We start from the raw sequence: 23,016 nt of genomic DNA, 5'->3' as shown, positions 1-23,016 counted from the left end.
CCTTGGCTGACATAGTAATGATCAAAAGTCTATCGCATGTAAACTCACAAGTCTGCAGCAGTATTCAAACTTTTCCTTGCTCAACGGTTTGGTGAGCATATCAGCAAGGTTATGCGCAGTGTCAATCTTCACCACCTTGACCCTGCCACTCTCCACTTCGTCCCTAATAAAATGCAGTCTTACATCAATATGTTTACTGCGCTCATGAAACATTTGATGCCTGGCTAAGCATAATGCTCCACTATTGTCACAATGGATAGTTGCTGCACATTCCTCAATCCAAAATCAAGGATCAAACCCATCAGCCACTTACTCTCTTTCACAGCCGATGTAAGAGCAATATACTTCGTTTCTGTTGTAGATAAAGCTACTACATCTTGCAAATTTGACTTCCAACACACAGCTGATCCAAACAAAGTGAACACATATTTACTTTGAGACCTTCTTATGTCTAAATTTGCCGCATAAACCTATCAACGGTTCCTGCTCTGCTCCACCTTCATCAGTGAACAAAATAGCCATTTTATCATCCTCTTTCAAATATCTCAAAGTCCATTTCAAGGCATTCCAGTGCTGCCTTTCGAATTCAGACATATATCTGCTCGTAGTACTTATAGCACGTGCTATATTAGGCCTAGTACATATCATCAGGTACATTATACTCCCAACTATGTTAGAGTAAGGAATCAATTCCATTTCCTTTCTTCCTGCTTCACAAACGGCCTTCAGTTCTTTTGACAGCTTAAAGTGCATTGCCAATGGAGTTGTAGTGCTTCTCATGTTCTCAACCTTAAATTTCTTCAAGATCGCTTCTATCTCTGACTATATCCATCCCAAGTATCCTCTTTGCAACTCCAAGATTCTTCATTTCAAAATCTGCCATTAACTGAGCCTTCACCTTTCTGATACCATTAGCATCAGGCCCTGCTATGAGCATATCATCTAAATACAATAGTAGATACACGGGAGCTTTGTTCTTTTGCTTCTTTATGAACACACAACTGTCATAGAGTGATCTGCAGAATCTCAACTTAGCTAGGCTCTCACCAAATTTCAAGTACCATTGTCTGCTACTTTGTTTGAGGCCATAGATGCTCTTCTTGTGCATACAAACTTTCTGCTATGACCCTGGGATCTCAAAGCCTTGGGGCTGAGCCATATATATAGTTTCCTCCAAGTCTCCATTCAAAAAGGATGTCTTTACATCCAATTGCTCTAGCTCCCAATCTTTCTTTGCTGCTACTGCCAACAATGGAATTGTGTTTAACTACTGGAGAGAATACTTCATTAAAGTCTATTCCCTCTTGTTGATTAAAGCCCTTTGCAACGAGTTTAGCCTTGAACCTTACATTCTGAGCATGTGTTGATTCAATCTTCTTCTTGAAAACCCATTTGCAACCAATAATCTTTCTGTGCTCAGTTTTTTCAACTAGAATCTACGTTTTGTCCACGTTTTGTTTCTGATCAGAGAATCCAACTCTTCTTTCATTGCTTGGATCCATTGTTCCCTTTCTGGACTTCTCATAGCTTCTTCATAAGACATAGGCTCATAGAACTCCTACTGCTCAGCTATGTGCAAAGCATAAGAGAGCATATCATAGTCAGAGAACCTAGCTGGAACTTTCACATTCTACCTTCTTGGCCTATCTCTGCCCAACTGGTAATCAAGAAGTGTGGACTGGCCTTGCCGATTCTCAACTTCAGCTTGCTAATCTTCTTCAACTTCAGTGGGATCCACTTCAGTCTCCACCTCAAACCGAGCTTTATCTTTCTACAAAACTGCTCCCAGCTCCAAATCTTTTCTGAAGAAGAAGCATTTCAGCCTCCATGAAAATTACATCTCTACTCACAATAGTCTTCCCATTACCAGGCTCTATACACCAAAGTCTGTAACCTTTAACACCTCTGGAGTAGCCGAGCATAATGCACTTGACTGCTCTTACATTAAGTTTTCCTTGCTTTTTGTGTGCATATGTCTTGCACCCAAAAGGCTTCAAATTCACATACTCTGACTTCCCTCCATACCATCTCTCATCTGGAACATCACCACCTATCCCAGAGGCCGGACATTTATTTATCAAATAAGCTGCAGTGGTCACTCCCTCAACCCAGAAATGCTTCTCCACCCCAGATGAAGATAGCAAACATCTGACTCGCTCCATAAGCGTTCTATTCATTCTTTCTGCCACTCCATTATGTTGTGGATTAGCAGGGACAGTTTATTCCTTCTAATCCCTTTCTCATGGCAGAAAGTATCTAACTTCTTTGACAAATATTCAAGGCCATTGTCAGTTCTCAAGATCTTGGGAGAAATTCCCTTTTCTGCTTCCATGTCTTTGCACCAAATCTTGAAAGTATTAAATGCATCAGACTTTTCTTTCAGTACATAAACCCATACTTTTCTAGAATAGTCATCTATAATCGACATATAATAAATCCCTTCTCCCATACTCTTCACTGGTGCAGGCCCCCAAAGATCTGAGTGTATGTAATCAAGAGGTGAGTTTGAGGTGTGTTTACCTGTAGGAAATGTGAGTTTCTTGGCTTTGCCTTGCAAGCAATCCTCACACTACTGGAGTTTTTCTGCTGAGCTAGCATCAATGGCTCCCTTCTGTATGAGTGCCTTCAATGTCCCCTCAGTTGGATGTCCTAATCTCAGATGTCAGCTTCTAAGATCAGACATCACTGCTACATTTGATTCTCTAGTTATCACGGTTGCTTGGAGATAGTAGAGGTTTCCCATTCTGTGAGCGAGCATCTTCACCACCGAGCCCTTACTAACTTTCATTTTCCCATTTTCTGAAGTAAACTGATAACCCTTTCTTTCAAGAGTTCCAAGTGAGATCAAATTCCTCTTTACATCTGGGATAAATCTCACTTCTGACAAGATTCTCACTGAACCATCATGCATTCTCATTTTGATGCTACCAATTCCTCTGATGCTACAAGAGATGTTGTTGCCAAGAAGAACTGATCCATCGCATTGCCTCAAATCTTGAAACCATTCAGCATTTGGGCACATATGAAATGAGCAACCCGAATCCATAATCCAAGAAACTCCTTCGCTTTTATCCATAACGTTCATAACCTCACAAGGTTCATCACCATCGCTGCTAATCACATTACTGTGAGGCTGGTTTTCTGCAGCCTGCTTCTTCTTCCAAGCGAAGCAATCCCTCTTCAAGTATCCCGGCTTTTTACACCAGTGACATAAGCGAGTTTCTTTAGCTCCGGTTACATCAGGCTTTGACTCATCGAACTTCTTCTTATTGAATTTCTTGATGTTGAGAGACTCGACCTGTGAATCTGGACGCCTAACAGCTCCCTTCTACAATTCCTTAGCCATAAGCGCAGCATGAACTTCGGCTAGTGTGATAGATTTGTCTCGGCCATAGAGGATTGCATCCCTCATATGATCGTATGAGCTCGGTAGAGCATTGAGGATCAAGATTGCCTTGTCCTCATCGCTGATCTTGACATCAATCGCTTCAAGATCATCAATGGACTTGCTAAAATCCTCCATCTGCTCAATGATGGACTTATCTTCTGCAACGCAATAGGAATAAAGTCTCCTTTTCATGTAGAGACGATTGGCTAGGGATTTTGCCATATAAACTTCATCAAGCTTCTTCAAGATTGCAGCCGCCGTAGTCTCAGCTTGAACTTCACGTAACACCTTATCTCCAAGGCATAGTATCACAACACTATGAACTGCATCTCATCGAGCTTCGCCTGCGCTTTCTCATCAAGCGCAGCCGCCTTCCCCTTACCATCTGCTTCTGACGTAGACAATACCGCAGTCAAACCTTGCTGCACAAGCACATCTCTCATCTTCATTTTCCACAAACTGTAGTCATTTTTCCCCGTGAATTTTTTTGCCTCAAGAAGTACCGCCATCGCAGCAATGATGATCAATTTTTCTTTCCCATCGGACGGCGCCAATTGTTGTAAATGATCTACACACTTGATCAAGAAACGAACTAGGATTTTTTAGGGTTTGTATGAGGAAGAACACACACGAAAACTACCGAGGGTAAAGAGAGAGTTTATTGGTGATATGAAGCTTGTTACCAATCTAACTGACTCTACAATGAGCTTCAAAGCTATCCTTTTATACTTCTAAACAAGTGAATGGTGATTCACTTCATTAGTAACAACCAAGAAGAAACCACCACCAACGGCTAGTTTCCTAACAAACTTCCATACTCTCCTTGATCCGGCGCACGCTTCCTCACCTTAAGTTTGCATGCTCCTCATTCGTTGCTATCCTCAGCCATGCCTCTCAATAACATTAATTGATTTAAAATAAATTTCATACTAATTAGCCAAAAAGAAAGATAATTATTTCTTGTAAAGACTTAAGCAAATACATATGACTATGACTCGAATACTAACTAGCTAAATGAGAATAAGAATTCTTTAGAGCTCTAAAAAAATTAAAAAACCATTTACTAGTCAATATGTTTGTTGGATATGTGAGAATAGTGGATAATAAATTTTACAGACAAAATTATTAAAGGATGGAAGATTATAACATCCATAATCCAAAACATGCCTCATTTTACATATTAGCATAATTTATCATCATTACTTATTATATTGACATTTGCATGATAGAGAAATAGATTGAATGACATTTATATCTCTTCAAGTCATAATCAGTCATTTTTAAGTTCATGACTAATTAGTTTTGACTTTTGAGTAACTTACTGGGCTTTTTCAGAAATCTGCTCTACAATATAACTAATTTAGCCACAGGTTATTGCCAATAATCACAAGTATATTCAGGTCATATAATTTATGTAACTTGATTCAAAGACTAACTACGGAATAAGGAGTATACAATAAGGCGGATTATATATTTCTCGAAAAGGTTAATCATAATATAAAATCCACATATTAGCTTGCTTCAAAGAGACTATCACGTAAAACCAACCGTTGACAGATCAAGATTCGGGTAACGGATAATTTATCTAAATTCAGTCGCATATTCAACACCAAATTTATAATTTCACATTTTCATGAGAGTGTGTGTGTGTGTGTGTTAATCGATTGGCTAATCAAATGTAATATAGTACTTTACTAACGTTAGCAAAGGAACCCATAATCAGAGCTAGCTAATGATACATGAAGTCCAAAGTTGAGTAGAGATGCTATCTTATGTTTCCATTCTCTGAATTCTCAAATAAGAGGAAACTCTAGCACATTTGTTTCTTGTTTCCTCCAACTCCTTCTCTAGTTCTTCTATCTATTTAGGTCCAGGCAATTCATAATATTAGAAATTCTTGGAACTGACAAAACAGTACAAACTTGATTTCTGTATAGAATAATGCCTTCTGTGAGCTACTTGAAATAAAATTAACATAAAATCAGTGTGAATCTTTACCGTTCGAGTCATTTCAGCTTGCTTCTTCCTGTACTCGTCACACCTAGATGGCATGCGTGTTTGGTTAGTGATATTAATATACATGCACAAAACATGGCTTCGTTTGTGCGTGTGCGTGAAGCCAGATAAACCCTACTTAATATTGAGTGAAGTCTACAATTTCTATTCAAGCTATAACAACACATGTAAAATAATAAAATATCTAGTTACGTTGTGCATATGGTATACCTCCTGAATAGCTGGTCGTTCTCCTCGGCCATGGCCTCGAGTGCTGCAGGATTTAGAGGGTTTGGTTGAGCACACTGCAGACAAAGCCATGAAATAGAGATAAATAAAACAATGTTGTATTCTTTTCTTGAAGGCCTAAAGTTAATTGAGACTCTTCAGGGACGAACTGCATTATATCATTGGTGCGTTCTCATTTTCCATCTCCGTTTATACATGTATGCTCTATTCAGAAAAAACTACACAGGTTTGTAAGTTCATATGTATGTAAATATGTGCATAGATGCAACATTTTACTACACTGTCTTTATCATTAAAATATCAGATTAACCAGAAATTGCAAATCATTAGTTCATATGTACTATGTAAATATGCACATATATGCAACATTTTACTACACTTAATCTTTATCATTAAAATATCAGATTAACCAGAAATTGCAATTCATTAGTCGCCACAAAGAAAATTCATACCCATTCAGCAACACACTTTTTTATACCAAGTATGTAAATATTCTCACCATTTCTTTACCAAAATAAAACACCAGATATGCTAAAAAAAAGGCTCCCCAGATGTCTTGTTCATTAGTAAAATGTTCTTAACTAGATAATCTTTAAAAGGATCAAATCAAAGCGATCGGTGGACTTACCGCCTCACTCCCAGCAGTTGCCGTTGTGTGATTGAAACTAGTTCTGTAGGTGTTTCCACTAGCTGAACCAGTCAAAAGAATTAAGCAGGAAGTCCAGTTGCAAATTAAAAGGGTAATCTAAACATGCTGATTTTTCAGTTATGCAGTACCATCATTACTCTTCCTCATGCCGTCTGGTTGGTGTCCTAGAAAGTGACAGTGGCCTTTCCTGGGTAGTTATGGAAAAGATGGATTAAAATTTACAGTAATGAGATTTTTGTCATAACAAAACACAACAAAACATGATGCAGCAAACCCCATCCAAAAACACCAAGAAAATTAAAATCAATTACCAGAAACAAAGCTGACCTTAAATCACTAATCACTCTTAACAGAATTGTTTAAAAAAATCAATCGTGTTGACACAACACCCAACACCAGGGAATCTGCAAGTCCGACCCCAGGAAAGGGCTTTTAATTTCTGACTCACTATAATGATAATAGCATTCTTATCCAGGGAACATAGTTGATGATAGTCTTGAACATATCTCTATAAATGATTCATGAAAAAGTATAGCATATATTAGTTGAGTCCAAAAGCATTTTTTCCTGACGCACAAAGAAAATATTTTGTTGTGAATGAACAAGATAATGAGGAATTGTCAATATGTAAAATCAAAATCATTGATACAGGCAATCAAATGGAATTTTGTGTTCAAAGTTGAGTGAAGGGTTATGTCTTTACTCCGAATAAGACACGTAAGAACATAGCTATATGATGGGGAGTAGAATCGCGATGCAGTAGCACTTATCCAATTATAATGGTCAAATCTTTTTCATGGTTCTAAGCTGTGAGAGGTATAAGCACAACATGGCTAGCAAGGAAAAGATTTTATTTGATATAAAATATGTCATACAAAAGAATCATCGGATTGAATGACGATGTTTATAGTGCTAGAGAGAGGGAGAGAAGGCATCTGCACCTACATATGGGGGGTAGGGGTGGAAGGAAGGAAGATATGAAAGTGGTGAAAGCAACTACCTTAAAACATGAGGAATCAAGACTTGACTTTCAAGTAAGCTATATGTCATGTAGGACATCACAATCACTTATCAAGAAGAGAAATAAGAGTACAGAATGATACCAGTAGTCGCTAACCATCTGTTTCAACCTTGCCTCCAGCTTAATGAACAGAGTTGATCTCTCGAAATCCTGCTTATCATGAGCTGGTTCTATGAAGTTTGCCTCAAGAACTCCTGTAACCAAAAGTTAGAAGCATAGGATATGAAGAAAAAGAAAAAAGAAGCACAATACCAAAACTTTCCATCACTAATCGTACCAACAACACCATGTCCTCTGGAACTGCCATCTGGGGTGACTTTCCAGTAAGACTGTTATGATGTAGAATTTTCATTAAAAAATTAGCTTGTGTAGCATTCATACCAAAAATATATTTAGTTCACGCTGCTGAAGATCTCTTTACAAGACATACAGAATTACAGAAACATTAACACAATTTATTGTTTAGAAATATATATGTACACAAACTAAAGCAGGAAGAACTGGATTTCCTGTCTGGTAAAACAATGTACCCTGATTAGACGGTTTTTGTGGTATATATTGAATCCACAAACTCCAAGTGCCGGAGCTTCTTTAGTGAAGCCAATGACAGTCTTCACAGTCACCTACACCATGAATGAATAATAATTTATTGAAGTTTATAAATCTCAAACAGTCAAACAAGAAAATATGTAAGAAAGAGAAAAAAAAAGGGAATAGTTGAAGAGAAAAAACTACTTTTATCATGGAAGATTTCCTACATAATTTATGAGATTCGCAAGAAGGGGAGGATCAAAAAGAGGCCAGCCTTGGATGGTAGAATAGAAATTAAAATCCCCCACATAAAAAACTTAGTGCCCCTTACCAATCAGTGCAGTAATAAGGTATATCCCAGTTTACAGAAATTCCAAGAATGGCTACCATGTGCTTCAACAAAATCAACAAAAGCTGGGAAATGTTTAACAACCTCATCTTTTTACGAGTCTTGCTATAAATTCGTCATGACATTAGCAAGAACACTTCAAATTTTCAAGATCAAATTATATTACAATCACAAAGATGGCATCACACTTCTGTTACCTACTTCACGGTAAAATGATGACATCGTACCTCTTTCAGTCCCTGACAACTTGTGGATTGTATACAACTGTCATAGCGTGTTTCAAGTCATCAGCAATGCTGAACTGCTCAACAGGTTTCCCTCTTAAAATTATTCTGAAGTTTGTAAACTTTTTGAGGTACAATATTGATGCATATGCCTGAGAAGAGGCAGGTTATTGTAATTCACATCGACAAGAAAATAAAACTGATCAAACAAATAGCATGCATTTATGGTTCAATTCCTCGTCCTATGCACAAGTTAGAAAGATCTGCAGCTCCATAGTGTGTGTCAAATAACACCAACAAATCCATGGAAACTCTTATAGTTCCTGAGAATATTTGGAGTTGGAAAAAGTTCTCATCCCAAACAAAAAAAATTTACATGTCGTTTAGCAGTACAATCAAACAGATTCATCCTCGAAAATAAATGTTCTAGAAAAAAGGAATCTAGTTATAAAGTACATTTTTATTGCAATATAACTACATTTATCTTACAATTAAAAATAAAGCTAAAAGATAAGGTAAAAATTTAAATTTTAGTTGTTTCACCTCCATTTACGATTTTCAAGTAAATTTTAAGGTGCTAGGTAAAAGTTTGTTGCAATTACATATACAACCTCCTCATCATGCAAAATAAGATATGATCCATGCATCTTGTTCTACCAAGTATAAATGCAAAACCATGGCATTCCAGGCTTTTGCTTGCAGAAAAAACAATTCCTTAGACTGGATCGGTGGATCCTTGTGGTTTTCTGTTCTTCTGAAAAGAATAATTGGAAGAAGAGTCAAATACCTACCCTTAGCAAGAAGCGAATGCAGTATGATATATGAGATTGCAGTTCAAGAACTCTCTTGGATGTTTTGGTTGTGTTTCCAGTGCCCCCTTGCTTAGCTTCATCTCTCAATGTTATATCCTGAAAAGTGAGAAGTGAGAACACATAATTATTAGATGAAAATATAATGCGTCCTCAATGTATCAATGAAAATGAACATGACCACATTCAAACCACTGCACATAAAAGAAGGGGAGTGGAGGAAGGCTGGCAGAAAAGTAATTCATAGATTCACAGAAATCATCACACAAGAAATCTACTATAATTAGATCCTGAGGCAAATCTACATAATATTGACATGCTTCGTGACAATGTTTTATTCATTGAGATCTCTAAGAGATTAAATCCAAGTCAAACTCTTAGCTATATTAGGAAAAAACTCATCCTAGACTCTGCTCATATCAGGAAAGTGAAACTTACTGACTACAGTACCTCGTGATCATCATCAAAATTCAATTCATAAATGCCTTCATCATTCATCCAAAGGTTGCATATTATAACCTTTGTCCCATGTGAACCCAAATTCTCAAACTGGTAAGAAAGAAGGTTGAGAAATTACATTAGTACCTAGCAGGCAAGAAGATTAGAATACATCCACCAGAAGCAAAACTAAAACTAATTCAATACTCCTAACTAGTAAGAATAACTTTGAAATGCAGAAGGTCGCACATACATAAATTATGTACTATAAGATGGGATTGGGAACTGGAAGTTTGTATCATAAAGTGGAGTAGTGCCTACACATGAATCTTGAGTAAGAAAACTGGAAGAACTATATCACAAGAAATCTAGTAACTAACAGCAGTTGAACTTGCAGGATATAATTAGTGTCAGCAGGTAATTTCATCCTCTGCCTATTTCTGCAAAAGGCTTCAGAGTGATAATTGAACCGAAAATGGTCACAGACACAAAAACCGGGTACTTTTCCACAAAATATAAACTAGATAAATAGATGATGATGCCCTTTAGATTCTACATTCTTCTCATGCTACATAGACCTATAGGTGTCCACAGTCTGGCAGGTACAATTATCATCTGAATCTGTGAAATCCAACCTTAGCCAGCAATCAGAAAAAGTTCTTTATTAATTATCTCTAGTTTAGACTCTGAAAACAGATGTATAGAAATGATGCATACTATGTGGATAGAAATGGACACACAGACCATAATCTTTAGTTACAATATATTTGGTTTAGGTAGGCATGAGTTCATAAGTTATCCAACCAAAGATTTAGAAAGTGCATGATTCCATCAATTGAACCTGTTGCATAAGATCATCCTTTGAAGCAAATGGAGACCATTCGAGGATCGTTTTCAAGTTACTGGACCAATCATCCATAGAGCTATAGATTATAGGTTCAGCCCAGTTGTCGGAAATATCAAAGTCAATCTGCAAATCATCCAATGTACATGAATGATGAAAGATATTCAGAGAATTTGGAAATGCTATTGACCTTTGCTACGATGTACATATCATCGCTAAAGGAACAGCACTGAAATTGAAAGTTTACCATTGGAACAATCACATCATCTTGTCCTGTTCTCCGCAAAAATGTATAGGATAAAAGACCAATACTTTGAGTTGCTCGACTGAAGGATAAAACAGCAAGCTCGAGTCAAAAACAGATTAGTTCTATAGCAGAAAGGTTGGAAGACACTGGACTAATAGGCCACAGACTGTTGAAGGAAGGGGCGCAATAGAGAGCTACTGCAGAAAATTGATCCCTCTTATAAGAGCACATGGAGTCTATGGTGAGAGTGGAAGAAGATTAACTCCATAGTGGGCCAAACTCGATTATTATTTACTTTTTATGCTCTAAACATCAATTCAGACATTATAGAAACTAGAAAGATGAATAGCAGGTCTGCACTAAATGAACGATCTCCATAGAGGTATAAGAGCATAATAGATGCATGAGAAATCATCAAGTGTCAGATTTACAGTTTCTAGCCTTAACAGCAGCTAAAGCAAAAACCAAGATCAGTAGGGAGAAAAACTAATGCCCAGATCGATTTGAACGACTAAAAACAATCACATCGGCTCCTAAGCGCATGGTACTTGTTTTGAATCCTTTACCGTCTGACACAGAATATATGTTTCAGAAATCAGATAGCATGCCTAGATCCAAAGTTAATTGTTGTAAATAACTAACCAAAGCATAGTTAGGAAAAATATAATTCACAGATATTCATCCTGGGGATGGGGGAATTAAATTGTAATTTGTTAGGAAAAGCTTTGCTCAGACCATTCTTCCCCTCATTGGAAGAAAGACAGAAGACAACTCCCAGACTTGAAGGTAACTCCTATACTCGTGTGTGTGTGTGTGTGTGTGTGTGAGAGAGAGAGAGAGAGAGAGATAGAGGGAGCGAGGGAGATAAGCTACCAAAGAAAATTTGATCCTTCATGTTCTTTGAAGGGGGCAAAGACGAAAAATGAAGGTAATGGCACAAAATTGAAATATGCAACTAACCCAAAATAGTTAGAACCCTAACATCATCCACTATGACATGATACAGGCAAGGCACCAAATTAGTTAGAATCCTAACATCATCCACTATGACATGATACAGACAAAGGCACCAAGAATCAAATAGAAAAAACTGGTGGGAGATTTAGTCACTTACATTGCCCAATAGTTGTATTAGATGTCTTTGATGAGTAACCCAAGCTCATGTACTTCCGCATTCCTTCTGGATCCATTCCACCCCCATCATCTGCAGATAGAGGGTTTTCACCCCAAGATCTATTAGCATTAGGATAACATACAGTAAATTTTTAAGAGGATATGAGATTCGAAACTAACTGAACCTTGGAAGAGCAAGGCGGGACTATTGTCCTTTGAATTATAAATCTGGTCTACATTTACAAAAGTGGCACCACTTTCTATCTGGCTCAAAATACATTATGAGGATCGCAAGTCAGAAATCTGGACATCAAAATAAAGCAATCGGGTACCGTACCACAACAAAATCCTAGCAATCTTAGTCGCTAAAGCATATTTGTCTCAAGGTACACACAGTTTGACAGCAATCAATTGAAGTCGAGACAATTAAATGATTGTGTGCACTTCTTCAACTTAGCAAAGCTCCAGAAGCTCAAACAAAGACCATGATACACTACTTTGATAATAGAATAAAACATGCCACATAACACAGAATCACTATAGCAAGAGGGAGAAACTATTCAACGGATTTCTCAAGCCTCCTCGACTACACAGTAAAAACTATTGATGATATTTGAACAGAAACCGTAAGAATGATTACCTCATCCACGGCATTGTCCAATAGCTCAGCAATAGCTGCAAATAAGATGTGCAGGTTAGAAGGTTGCAGGCTTGCAGCAAAAGCATCATCTCTTCATTTCTCGTAATAAGCCGATGTAGTGATACATGAAGCAACAAACACCAATGTGCATTGATAATCAACACTATACTTTGACTTGGCATAGTAAAATCTACTGATGATTTTTCACTTTATAGATGAAATTAGGTCTAAGCAAGTATTCAATTAAACCACAACACAAAGTATTACCTCCGAATGCCCATTTATGAGAGGTGGCGTTAGAGTGTAGAAACTTGGGATGAACACGCGTGATGGGGTACGAACTAAACAACTAAACCCTAGTTGCGAGCCCAATAACAGTGACGGCCCATCAGCCCAAAACCCAAGAAAGAGTATCAGTTCGGCATGACCAAAGAGTTCGGTTCGGCACAACCAAAGAGTTCGGTCGCAGCCTACAGCTCGGTAAAAGCCAACCAATCAAGCTCTACTCTCAAAACCCAAGAAAGAGTATCAGTTCGGCATGACCAAAGAGTTCGGTTCGGCACAACCAAAGAGTTCGGTCGCAGCCTACAGCTCGGTAAAAGCCAACCAATCAAGCTCTACTCTCAGATCGGCAAAAGCTAATCGGCAAAGTTCAGCAGTTCGGTCTCAGTGTTCGACCGAACAAGGAGATAGTGGACCCATGCAGGATCTCCACGACCTCCATTACACCCACGATCTATTTAGTGGTGTTAAGCAGTTATCAACCATCCACGATCTAGTGAGTGGTGCTGCAAACCACGATCTTAGTTCAATGTATAAATAGAACCTAGATCAGATAGACAGGGGTTAAGCTCTCTAGATCCTGAATCTTATAGCAAATCAGTATTGTAATCTGTAAGCGAGACCAAGCAATACAAATTTGCCCTCTTTTCTTCCCGTGGACGTAGATTTACCTCAGTAAATCGAACCACGTAATTTTCAGTGTTGTGATCATTTACTATTTGCATTTACTCCCATCAAAAATTCGCCACATCATCACTGGCGCCGTCTGTGGGAAACAGAGAACCAAAACTGTGATAAAAGCGAGTTTTTGATCCTTTTCCACCAAAAAAAAAAATGCATACCAGATCACATAATACCCGTATTTCCGTCCGTGATGAAGGTGAGGAAGCTAGTCCAGTCCATAGGTCTGGAAAACAGCCTCGGGAGAAATCTGCCTCCAGTTCTCACGGTGGAGGAACAAACCACTCAAAAAGTCATCGCACCGAGCCTCCCCAGCAGCTCGCTTTGAATGAGGCTGTCAAGTCGTTCTTGGCTGAGAAGCAGGATGAGTTCTTAACATTCCTGCAAAAGAGCCAGAAGCCGGAGAAGAAAACGGCGGATTCTCCCTCCCCCTCCAGACATGAAAGTCACTACCGCAGTAGTGTCGCACCTTCCAGGAGAAAGAATCCTCACCACCGACATGTTCCTTCTCCTCCTTGTTACCGAAATCACAGGAGAACTCCATCTCCACCATACCGGAGAGATGTCGGATTCGCTATGTATGGAGCGCTGAAGACTCCATTCTCGGATGATATCACCAGAACTCCATTGCCACAGAATTACCGAACTCCGTCAATGACTTATGACGGGTTAGTGGATCCTCATGATTTCCTGGGACGCTATCAGTATAATATGGCGAACCAAGGTCTCAATGAGGTTCACATGTGTAAGCTGTTTCCCGAGCTGCTTATCGGGAACGCAAGAAGGTGGTTTGACAGCCTCCCTCAAGGGAGCATTAGATCTTACAGAGATCTAATGGATGCTTTTCACAGGAGATTCTTCCAGAAAGCGGAAGCCCGAATCACTTCGGCTCAGCTGCTTTCTATACGTCAAGGTCGCGATGAAAAAATTGGCGACTTCATGACGAGATTCCACAAGGAATGCCTACAAGTAGATGATCTCAATGATCTACTTGTCATTTCGGCATTCCAAAATGGAATTCTGCCCGGAGCTCTCTACAGAAAGCTCGTTGAGTGCAGTCCGCAAACAGCTCAAGAGATGTGGGACATTGCAGACCAGTTTTCTCGTGCCGATGAGGCAGACCGTCGAAAACGGTCTTTAGACAGCTCATCCAGAGGAGACAAAAAGAAGCCCGATCATAGCGATCAGGGGCTTCCTCGCCGAACTCCTTTTGAAAGAATTCAAAGGGCACCGGTACAAGGCAGATTGGGACCACGTCTCGATCTTGAGAAACCGCCCGCTCAGTTCGTACCATTGAACAAGTCGAGAGCGGAAATTTTCGAACTGCATTCTGATATGTTCGAAAAACCAAAGCGGATGACGAAATCAGCCACGCGCCGAAGTCAGGATACGTACTGCTCCTACCATCAAGACCAAGGACGAGTCCGGTCACAGAAGAGTTTACTTCATAAGACCAAGGACGAGTCCGGTCAAAGAAGAATTTACTTCATAAGACCGAAGACGAGTCCGGTCAAAGAAGAGTTTTCTTCATAAGACCGAAGACGAGTCCGGTCAAAGAAGAGTTTTCTTCATAAGACCGCGGACGAGTACAATAAATGAAATAAAAAATCGCTGAACTGTAAATACGCAGTGATAGAAGCGAAATGAAAAAATTTCATTTATTAAGTCTTGTTCGGCATACAATTTCGCTGCCCTACGAGAAGGCGTTACACCATTACAAAGGACTATTCTACTGTCCACGGTTGCTAAAGTTGAGCCACCTATCCAAAAAATCCTCATGATGCTGAGTTCGGGTGTTCCGAACAGTTGAAGAATAAGTAGGTCGACGAGATGCTCTGATCGACCTACCGCCCCTTCCCTGAGTCCGGGAAGTTCTAGCACCTCGGCGGCGAAGAGTCTCTTCACGAAGCATCCGCTGATCTTGCTCACTCATAATCACAACTCCTCTACGAACTTCAGGGCGTTCTCGTCTTGACATTTCCGGTTGCTCCGGAGTCCGTTGCTGACTTGGAGTACGTTCTCGTCTTGACGTTTTCGGTTCATCCTGAGTCCGTTGTTGGTTTGGAGTAGAATCTTGAGCAAGTGGATTAGAGGTTTGAGTTGGAGTGTGAGCATCTGTTGGCGGGAAACGCCTAAGGAATCTCTCGATTGAGGGACGCCGGGAAAGAATGATGTCGTACCGAGAAGCCAAGCGCCGCAATGACTTCACAACTTGTTGGCAAGCCGAGCTCTCCAGCGCATTGTTCTTCCGGAGTACATGAAGCTCCTCCCACAGTTCATCAACTTGATTCTGAACTTCAGATATGGTCATTCCCCCGCGCCCGCAGATGAAATCCTCATATGCAGTCCTCTCAGCGATGACAGTGTTCAGCTCGGCCTCCAGATCTTTCTTTATGGACTTTAAGTCCTTGTTGTTGGACTCCAGCTCCACTAACCGAGCCAAGAGTTCGTCATACTTCACCTGGTCATCTATGGCTTTTTTCTCAGCTTCGTTTAAAGCCGAAGAGTATAGCCGCTTCCAGTGAAGTACCTCCAGCTCCTTAGAGTTAAGAATACAAAGCAGCTATGTCAGTTCGGCATTTCAGTTTACCGAGCAGGCAGTAAACCACAACAGGAGTAAAAGAGATTACGAAAAGCTATAAAGAAGACACGAGTGTAGAAAGAAGAATCTTTTCATTCACAAGAAAAATTTTTTACACAAGGAGGGCTTCAAGGCCATTTTACAAGGAGAGAGAAACTAAACTAAGAGAAGGGAGACGAAATCATACTCCGCCAGTTTCGTCTCCGGCTCCTCTGTGGGTTTCAGCCTCCTTCTCCTTGTCTACTTCGGCTTCAGCCTCGGCCTCCCTACTCCCTCCAGCCTGCTCGGTGCCCACATCGCCGATCTGCTGCACCTCCTGCTCGGCATACCCGTCGCCGGCCTGCTGATCCGTCTGCTCGGTCTCCTTGCCGGCCTCGTTTTCCTGCCCACCCTCTTCGTTAAAGATTGGAGCGGGTGAAACAGGTCCCAAGGAGGCAAAGATGACCTCCATGTTCTCGTCCCGGTCAGCGCGGCAGTTACGGACTCTTTCAGCAGAGAGCAGGACCGAGGAAGAAGCAAGCTCCTCAAGGAGCGGCAGACTCTGGAGACGAGCTGAAATCTCTCGGCCATACAGCGGCAGGACGACTTCGGGTCCCTGCTCAGCGTTATCGGTCATCAATTTCAGCAGATCACCGATAAAGGCCGAAAATTGATTGCTCAAAAAGAGTTTCTCCGCGAAAACACGGAGAGCCTCCCCCTGAGCAACCACGGCGGCAGCCTCCCTCTGTTTAGATTGCTCTCTCTGGATGATGAGCTGGTTTTTGGCACGTTGAGCTTCATCCTGAGCCGAGATCCTAGCGGCCCTTGCCTTCTCAAAGTCTGTCCGAGCCTGTTCGGCGTGGTGACGAGCAGCATTCAACTTCCTCTGCATCTCAGCATAATCGTTGGACGCTTTGGAGAGTTCAACGGCGACGAGCTTGGAGAGCATATTGTTCCTCTGAAAATGGAAAAAGGAAAAAGTCAACAGAGGGGCCACAAAAAATATAGGAAAAAAGCAAGGCCAGAAAATCAAGAAGAGAATTCACCTCTACAAAGTCCGTTGGCCATGCAAAAGGCTCACAGACATGTTCCGAAGGGGCCGCCAAGACAATGTCTTTCTCCGGCGCTCTTGGGGGTTTCTGAATCTTCCCCTTCCCCTTTGCCGAAGTCGACTCCGGCTTTTTTGGATCCGAAGAAGAGGTCTTCTGCCTTTTCGGATTCTTCTCGGCATCAGACGCCGAGCCGGTGGCTTTCTGTCTCTCCGGCTCATTAGATTCGGAGGATTTGCGACCGAGCTTGTTTAGCATGTTCACTGCCAAAAAGCAAGAAAACAAGGTTAGTCTTCGTCGTTAAAGCAGTAAAGCATAAAAAAGAAATCCTCACCCTCAGTCTCTTCGTCCGAAGACGAGATATCGAACACGAAGTCACCCTTGACGAGCTCGGATTCCGAGTACTGTTTCCTAATCATGGGAATCTTATTGAGCTCGCCCTCGAGCTCGTTCAACGGTTCTAACCGAGGATGAGGAATTACGGACTTCGGCCCTCTCCAGGGAAAGCCCGGAGCCGCTGTCCTATTGTAAAAAAAAGAAACGATTTTGCCATTTCTGCCATTTGGTTTTACAAAAGGCTCTAAAGGGCTGTAAAGGGATCAAGTAAAACCAGGATCCCCTTCCTCTTAAACTGAAAGAAATTAAGGATTGCCCTCAGAGACAGATCCTTTCCTAATCTACGCAGTTCGGCAGCAAAGGCCGATAAGTGCCTCCAAGAATTCGGAGTCACTTGACCTAAAGGGAGTTGAAAAAAATCAAGAAGCTCTACAAAGGCAGGGGGAAGAGGGAAACGAAGCCCGCATTCCAAGCAGGCTTCGTAAACGGTGGCGTAACCCTCCGGCGGCGAATCAGCCCTATGAAGGTCGTCGGGAATCACCACTAACCCCCCAGGAAGAAAATATTTTCCGTGTAAGGATATCACAGTATCCTTACTCAAAATGCTGTGAAAATATTCTACCGTCTTCTCCCCGGACCTTTTCCGGCCAGAAGACCCCTCACCCCCCTTCCTACCACTACCTGATTCAGAAACAGATTCAGAAGAAGAAGACATGATTCTTACTCTTTGATGGTCGAAAGTCTCTGAAGAAATTCTTGAAGAAGCGGAAGAGAATTTTACGAAAAAGAGAGAGAATGCAGAAGAAATAATCGCAAAAGTGTTCCAATGATGAAGAAAGGAAATATTTATCAGATTCGCAGAGGCTTTTTCAAATTCGTCGCACCGTTTCAAATCCCACTTTTTCTGGATTCTCTGGCCGGATTTGCTGTCGCATTTAATGCGGACACGTGCAGAGCACGTCCCCTGACGTTAGCCTCCCCCTTACACTTATCTAAAATGCCGAAGTGATTCACTTCGCTTTTCGGGGGGGGTGGTGATGGGGTACGAACTAAACAACTAAACCCTAGTTGCGAGCCCAATAACAGTGACGGCCCATCAGCCCAAAACCCAAGAAAGAGTATCAGTTCGGCATGACCAAAGAGTTCGGTTCAGCACAACCAAAGAGTTCGGTCGCAGCTTACAGCTCGGTAAAAGCCAACCAATCAAGCTCTACTCTCAAAACCCAAGAAAGAGTATCAGTTCGGCATGACCAAAGAGTTCGGTTCGGCACAACCAAAGAGTTCGGTCGCAGCCTACAGCTCGGTAAAAGCCAACCAATCAAGCTCTACTCTCAGATCGGCAAAAGCTAATCGGCAAAGTTCAGCAGTTCGGTCTCAGTGTTCGACCGAACAAGGAGATAGTGGACCCATGCAGGATCTCCACGACCTCCATTACACCCACGATCTATTTAGTGGTGTTAAGCAGTTATCAACCATCCACGATCTAGTGAGTGGTGCTGCAAACCACGATCTTAGTTCAATGTATAAATAGAACCTAGATCAGATAGACAGGGGTTAAGCTCTCTAGATCCTGAATCTTATAGCAAATCAGTATTGTAATCTGTAAGCGAGACCAAGCAATACAAATTTGCCCTCTTTTCTTCCCGTGGACGTAGATTTACCTCAGTAAATCGAACCACGTAATTTTCAGTGTTGTGATCATTTACTATTTGCATTTACTCCCATCAAAAATTCGCCACATCATCAACGCGCATGCTCCAGATCACCTACAATTACACGCCCAAAACCAAACATATGCTTCAGAATACAAAAGCAGAGTATTACTATCAAAATTGAAACACACCTTGCAATAGAGAGGATTTGGTGGTGCCAATTTCATAAGCTCCGGCTCTCCAGAAACTTCGATCTTCAATTGACTGATTATTCACCACCGACGCCAGCTGAGCTGCGCCCTTACTAGGTGCCTTCGCTTGCAATTTATCGCTATATGCAGGTTTGCGGTTCGCCGTAGTAGCTGCCACTCCTTCATCGTCGCTACTGTCGAGGTCGACGACTTCGACTGACGCCGGAATTTGCTTTGGTGGCATATTTTTCCCGGCGATTGAAAATATAAATTTGAGAACAAAATCCTCTTCTTTTATTGCTCTTTTTTTGGTAATGCCTTTTATGCTTCAGCATGATGATATCATTAAAAGTTGAATTTTAATAGTAACCCTATGATTTTCGATATAGTAGTAATTAATTTATAATAACATAGCGTGTAGTAATTCTTGGTATTTGTTTATTTTATTTTTTAGTTTGTCACTTTTTGTGTTTTTCAAATAAATTTTACAATAAATATAATGTTTTAAAAGTATAGTAGTAATATAGTTATTGGAAAAATAATATGAAAAGATATTGGAGTATAATAGAATGGTTTGGTGGTCATGTAAATTATATAATTAGGTTAGATGTATATTGATAAATGTGGAAAACAGAAAAATTAATTGAATATTGAAAAAGATGACTAGTAAGAATTGGCGGACCTACATTGTTGTCTGGGGTCCCATGTAGGGGTGCTTAAACGCTTCTCCGGTTCTTGGTTAACTGGAATCGGCCAGTTAATTGAGGAAACGGAACCGGAAAAATTGGTTCCGGTTCTGGTATCGGTTCCAACTTTTTAAATAAAATTGGTTCTGATTCGGAATCGAAACTGACCGGTTCCTAAACTGGAATCGGATTATAATTCAATTTTATTTTTTTTTATAATTAAATATACTAATAAATCTAATTTAATTGAATTAATTTTGAATTAAGTAAAATAATTTAAAATATTGAGTGATTTTTAGATTTAAACAGTGTTAGATTTGCGAGCTCTATTTTCTGAAGTATTTAAAATGTTTAAACCGTGATACGTTAAATCTACAATTATTTCCCCAATTTATTTTTTATGAACTAACTACAACGAGCAGGACATCATAAGTTTGTTTTAAATTTCCAAAAGAACTTTTACAAATACAATATCATTTCATATGATAGAAATTTAACTTTATAACAAATTTATGTAACAATTCATTTAACATGCGATTTTAACTTGTTTGTAAATAATTTATTAACTGTTCCGTTATAAACCAAAAAGTCATAACGAGATCACTTAGTATTGGAAATTCCATTGAATATTTGTTTAGCCAAAAAAAGAGAAAATGGAATTCAATTTTAAAACTCATTTTTAAAAAAAATTGCTAATGTTTAGAACTCCTATTTTTGCATTAAAAAATTACTAAAATAAACTAGTCCGACCTACTACACTTGCATCACTCTTATCAATATATGAATATTATTGTATTGTTGGTTTGTATTTTTTTGTATTTATTTGAATTTATAGGTATTATTTGTTATATTTCTAGATGTTGGATTATTATTTTTTTTAGTATTGGACTATTTAAAATTATAAATAAATTCAGATTAAAATTACACATCGGTTACGGTTCGGAACCGGAATCGACCGGTTCTTAACCGGCCGATTCCAAACCGGAACCGATCGGTTCCGGTTCTGGTTCTAGAATTTATGAAAATTTAAAACCGGTTAACTGGTCAATCGGTCCGGTTAGAACCTGAACCGACCAAATAAGCAGGCCTAGTCCCATGATACCCACAACATTCGGAGAACCGGCCGATTTCAAACCGGAACCGATCGGTTCCGGTTCTGGTTCTAGAATTTATGAAAATTTAAAACCGGTTAACTGGTCAATCTGTCCGGTTAGAACTAGAACCGACCAAATAAGCAGATCTAGTCCCATGATACCCACAACATTCGGAACTATATAGTATTAGTTTCACAATTTGAATAAATTCATTCGTAAGTGCAAGCGGCTAATGCTCTAGCCTCCTTTATCAGCGCAATTCGAGTTTAATCTGGGTAAGTACAAAGTTATATGCTTCATCCACACAGCAATTTATATTGTTTAATATTTACCATTTTTTCAAATACATACTTTTAATATGAACTTATACGCACTTCATTGTTTTTACTTCACACTTTAAAATAAAAAAATTCTCCTTCTTTATTATACTGCTTCCTATTAAAATTAAATCACATTAACTATATTTTTCTTTCTCTTACTTTATTATTTACTTAAATTATAAAATAACACTAAATAAAATTTCTTATCGAAAAACAAATGCTTTGACCTTATTTATTACTCTCCATTAAAATGAAAACAACATCATTTCTATATTTTTTTTCTTTTACTTTATAATTGAGTAAAGGCCTAAGTTGGTTCTTAACATATGAGCATTTTACGATGTTAGTACCAGACATGGTGATCCATTAACACAGATTATTGCTTTCATAATGTGTAAACAGAGTGATTAAAATGATTAATTAGGTCAAAATCCGACACATTGACTGTTAATATTTGACGGTTCCGTCAGTTTTTGACTGATTGTGATCCGAGTTGAAATGTTTGGGATGCAAAAATTCAAAACATAATGTCTGAAACCAAAATCGTAAAATTGTCATATGTTCAGGACCAATTTTGGCTTTTACTCTTTATAATTTTTGTACTTAACTTATAAAATAACACCAAATAAAATCTGTCGCAAAACAAATGCTTTATATTTAGTTGGACACCATCCCTTGTTAATTGTTATTACTCATTATTTATTTATATATCTCGTAACTTACTACCACCAATGCTACAACTATAAGCAAATATCAAAAAATATTGTACTGTTAATTGTAAATTGAACCCCATAGTCAAAATTATGCCTCTGCAATTGCTAGTAAGTATATGCATGGTTGGTTATTGATAAATATATTTAAATAATTTGATCCCCCAATTTTATCATTTTGTACCGGCCATTAGTCAATAGTGAAATTATTTTATGGACAAAAATATAAAGTTTATGCTTTAAATTTCGATAGTGGTCATTTAATTTGTTTAAAATTATCAAACTAAGGAAAGTTAGATAAGATTTGAAAATTAAATACTTAAATTAGAAAAAAAATATTAAAAAATGCCGATAACATTCCGCCTTTGAAGGTTTGCTCTCTACTCCATCTCGCTTTCTGTTCATGGTTTTGTAGCCATTCGTAACACCCATTCCATATGAAAGTGTGGAATGACATAATTAGACCGAATACATGATTATTAGAATAAAATAGTAATTATAGAACAATTTTGATAAATTTGACAAGAATTTAATATACATTTATTTCAAGATAAATGAAATTGTCGCGTATGGAAAAAAATAGGAGAATTTAAATGCATTTTTATTTTTATCATCTCCCTTTATAAGGGAAGGTAAAAGAGAGATTTTTTTTTTAGTTCCCTAAAATCTAGAAGTGCCGAGAATTATGAAGAGTTGGCATAGAGATATTTCATCTCAAAACAAATATGTAGTGTGTAGAATAATCTAGAAATAAATTTTACATCTGTATTATTGATTGGGTGCCATTTGGCTCAATTATTAGCCATGTATTAATATTAAATTAGTGGGATTAAGAGATATATATACATATTCGGGGGAGTTCCTCTCAATTTTTTTTGGAGAGAAGAACCGTCAGGCCATTTCTATTACTCATACAAGAAAATTTCATATTTACATAAAGGGCACGTTTGATAGCATG

The 23,016-nt window shown here is 39.1% G+C and overlaps 2 protein-coding genes and 1 long non-coding RNA gene across 3 annotated transcripts; all 3 read right to left on the bottom strand.

Moving 5' to 3' along the window:
- Positions 1-224: 224 nt before the first annotated feature.
- On the bottom strand, positions 225-780 carry LOC121766791 (secreted RxLR effector protein 161-like). The gene is made up of 2 exons (XM_042163037.1): positions 471-780; positions 225-403 (listed from the first exon to the last, which is right to left on the bottom strand). Exons 1-2 carry the CDS (start codon positions 778-780, stop codon positions 225-227), a joined length of 489 nt encoding a protein of 162 aa, XP_042018971.1.
- A 4,172-nt stretch (positions 781-4,952) lies between these two features.
- LOC121766790 (protein MICRORCHIDIA 2-like) lies at positions 4,953-13,530 on the bottom strand. The gene is made up of 19 exons (XM_042163035.1): positions 13,496-13,530; positions 12,765-12,838; positions 12,498-12,532; positions 12,043-12,121; positions 11,859-11,948; positions 11,238-11,313; positions 10,745-10,823; positions 10,495-10,623; positions 9,666-9,764; positions 9,198-9,314; positions 8,418-8,558; positions 7,833-7,925; positions 7,580-7,631; positions 7,385-7,496; positions 6,410-6,468; positions 6,261-6,322; positions 5,615-5,688; positions 5,387-5,429; positions 4,953-5,248 (listed from the first exon to the last, which is right to left on the bottom strand). Exons 1-19 carry the CDS (start codon positions 13,528-13,530, stop codon positions 5,159-5,161), a joined length of 1,539 nt encoding a protein of 512 aa, XP_042018969.1. The 3' UTR covers positions 4,953-5,158.
- Positions 13,531-17,286: 3,756 nt separating this feature from the next.
- Positions 17,287-19,589, bottom strand: LOC121766392. Its single transcript, XR_006042978.1, has 3 exons — positions 19,249-19,589; positions 19,067-19,171; positions 17,287-17,332 (listed from the first exon to the last, which is right to left on the bottom strand). It is a non-coding gene; the product is annotated as an uncharacterized LOC121766392 (long non-coding RNA).
- Positions 19,590-23,016: the final 3,427 nt, after the last annotated feature.

Source organism: Salvia splendens, chromosome 15 (assembly GCF_004379255.2).
Source record: "Salvia splendens isolate huo1 chromosome 15, SspV2, whole genome shotgun sequence".
Lineage (NCBI taxonomy): Eukaryota > Viridiplantae > Streptophyta > Magnoliopsida > Lamiales > Lamiaceae > Salvia > Salvia splendens.
This window is presented reverse-complemented; position numbering and strand designations above follow the sequence as displayed.

What these genes read in the sequence shown, in the direction of transcription:
- LOC121766791 (XM_042163037.1), bottom strand. Translation starts at nt 780, where the DNA reads ATGAGAAGCACTACAACTCCATTGGCAATGCACTTTAAGCTGTCAAAA. An exon ending in AGAGCAGGAACCGTTGATAG is followed by an intron (nt 404 to 470) that starts GTTTATGCGGCA and finishes TGTTTGGATCAG; the next exon opens with CTGTGTGTTGGAAGTCAAAT.
- LOC121766790 (XM_042163035.1), bottom strand. Translation starts at nt 13,530, where the DNA reads ATGTGGCGAATTTTTGATGGGAGTAAATGCAAATA. An exon ending in TAATACAACTATTGGGCAAT is followed by an intron (nt 11,314 to 11,858) that starts GTAAGTGACTAA and finishes ATTCTGTGTCAG; the next exon opens with ACGGTAAAGGATTCAAAACA. An exon ending in GCATTCGCTTCTTGCTAAGG is followed by an intron (nt 8,559 to 9,197) that starts GTAGGTATTTGA and finishes GCCTCTTCTCAG; the next exon opens with GCATATGCATCAATATTGTA.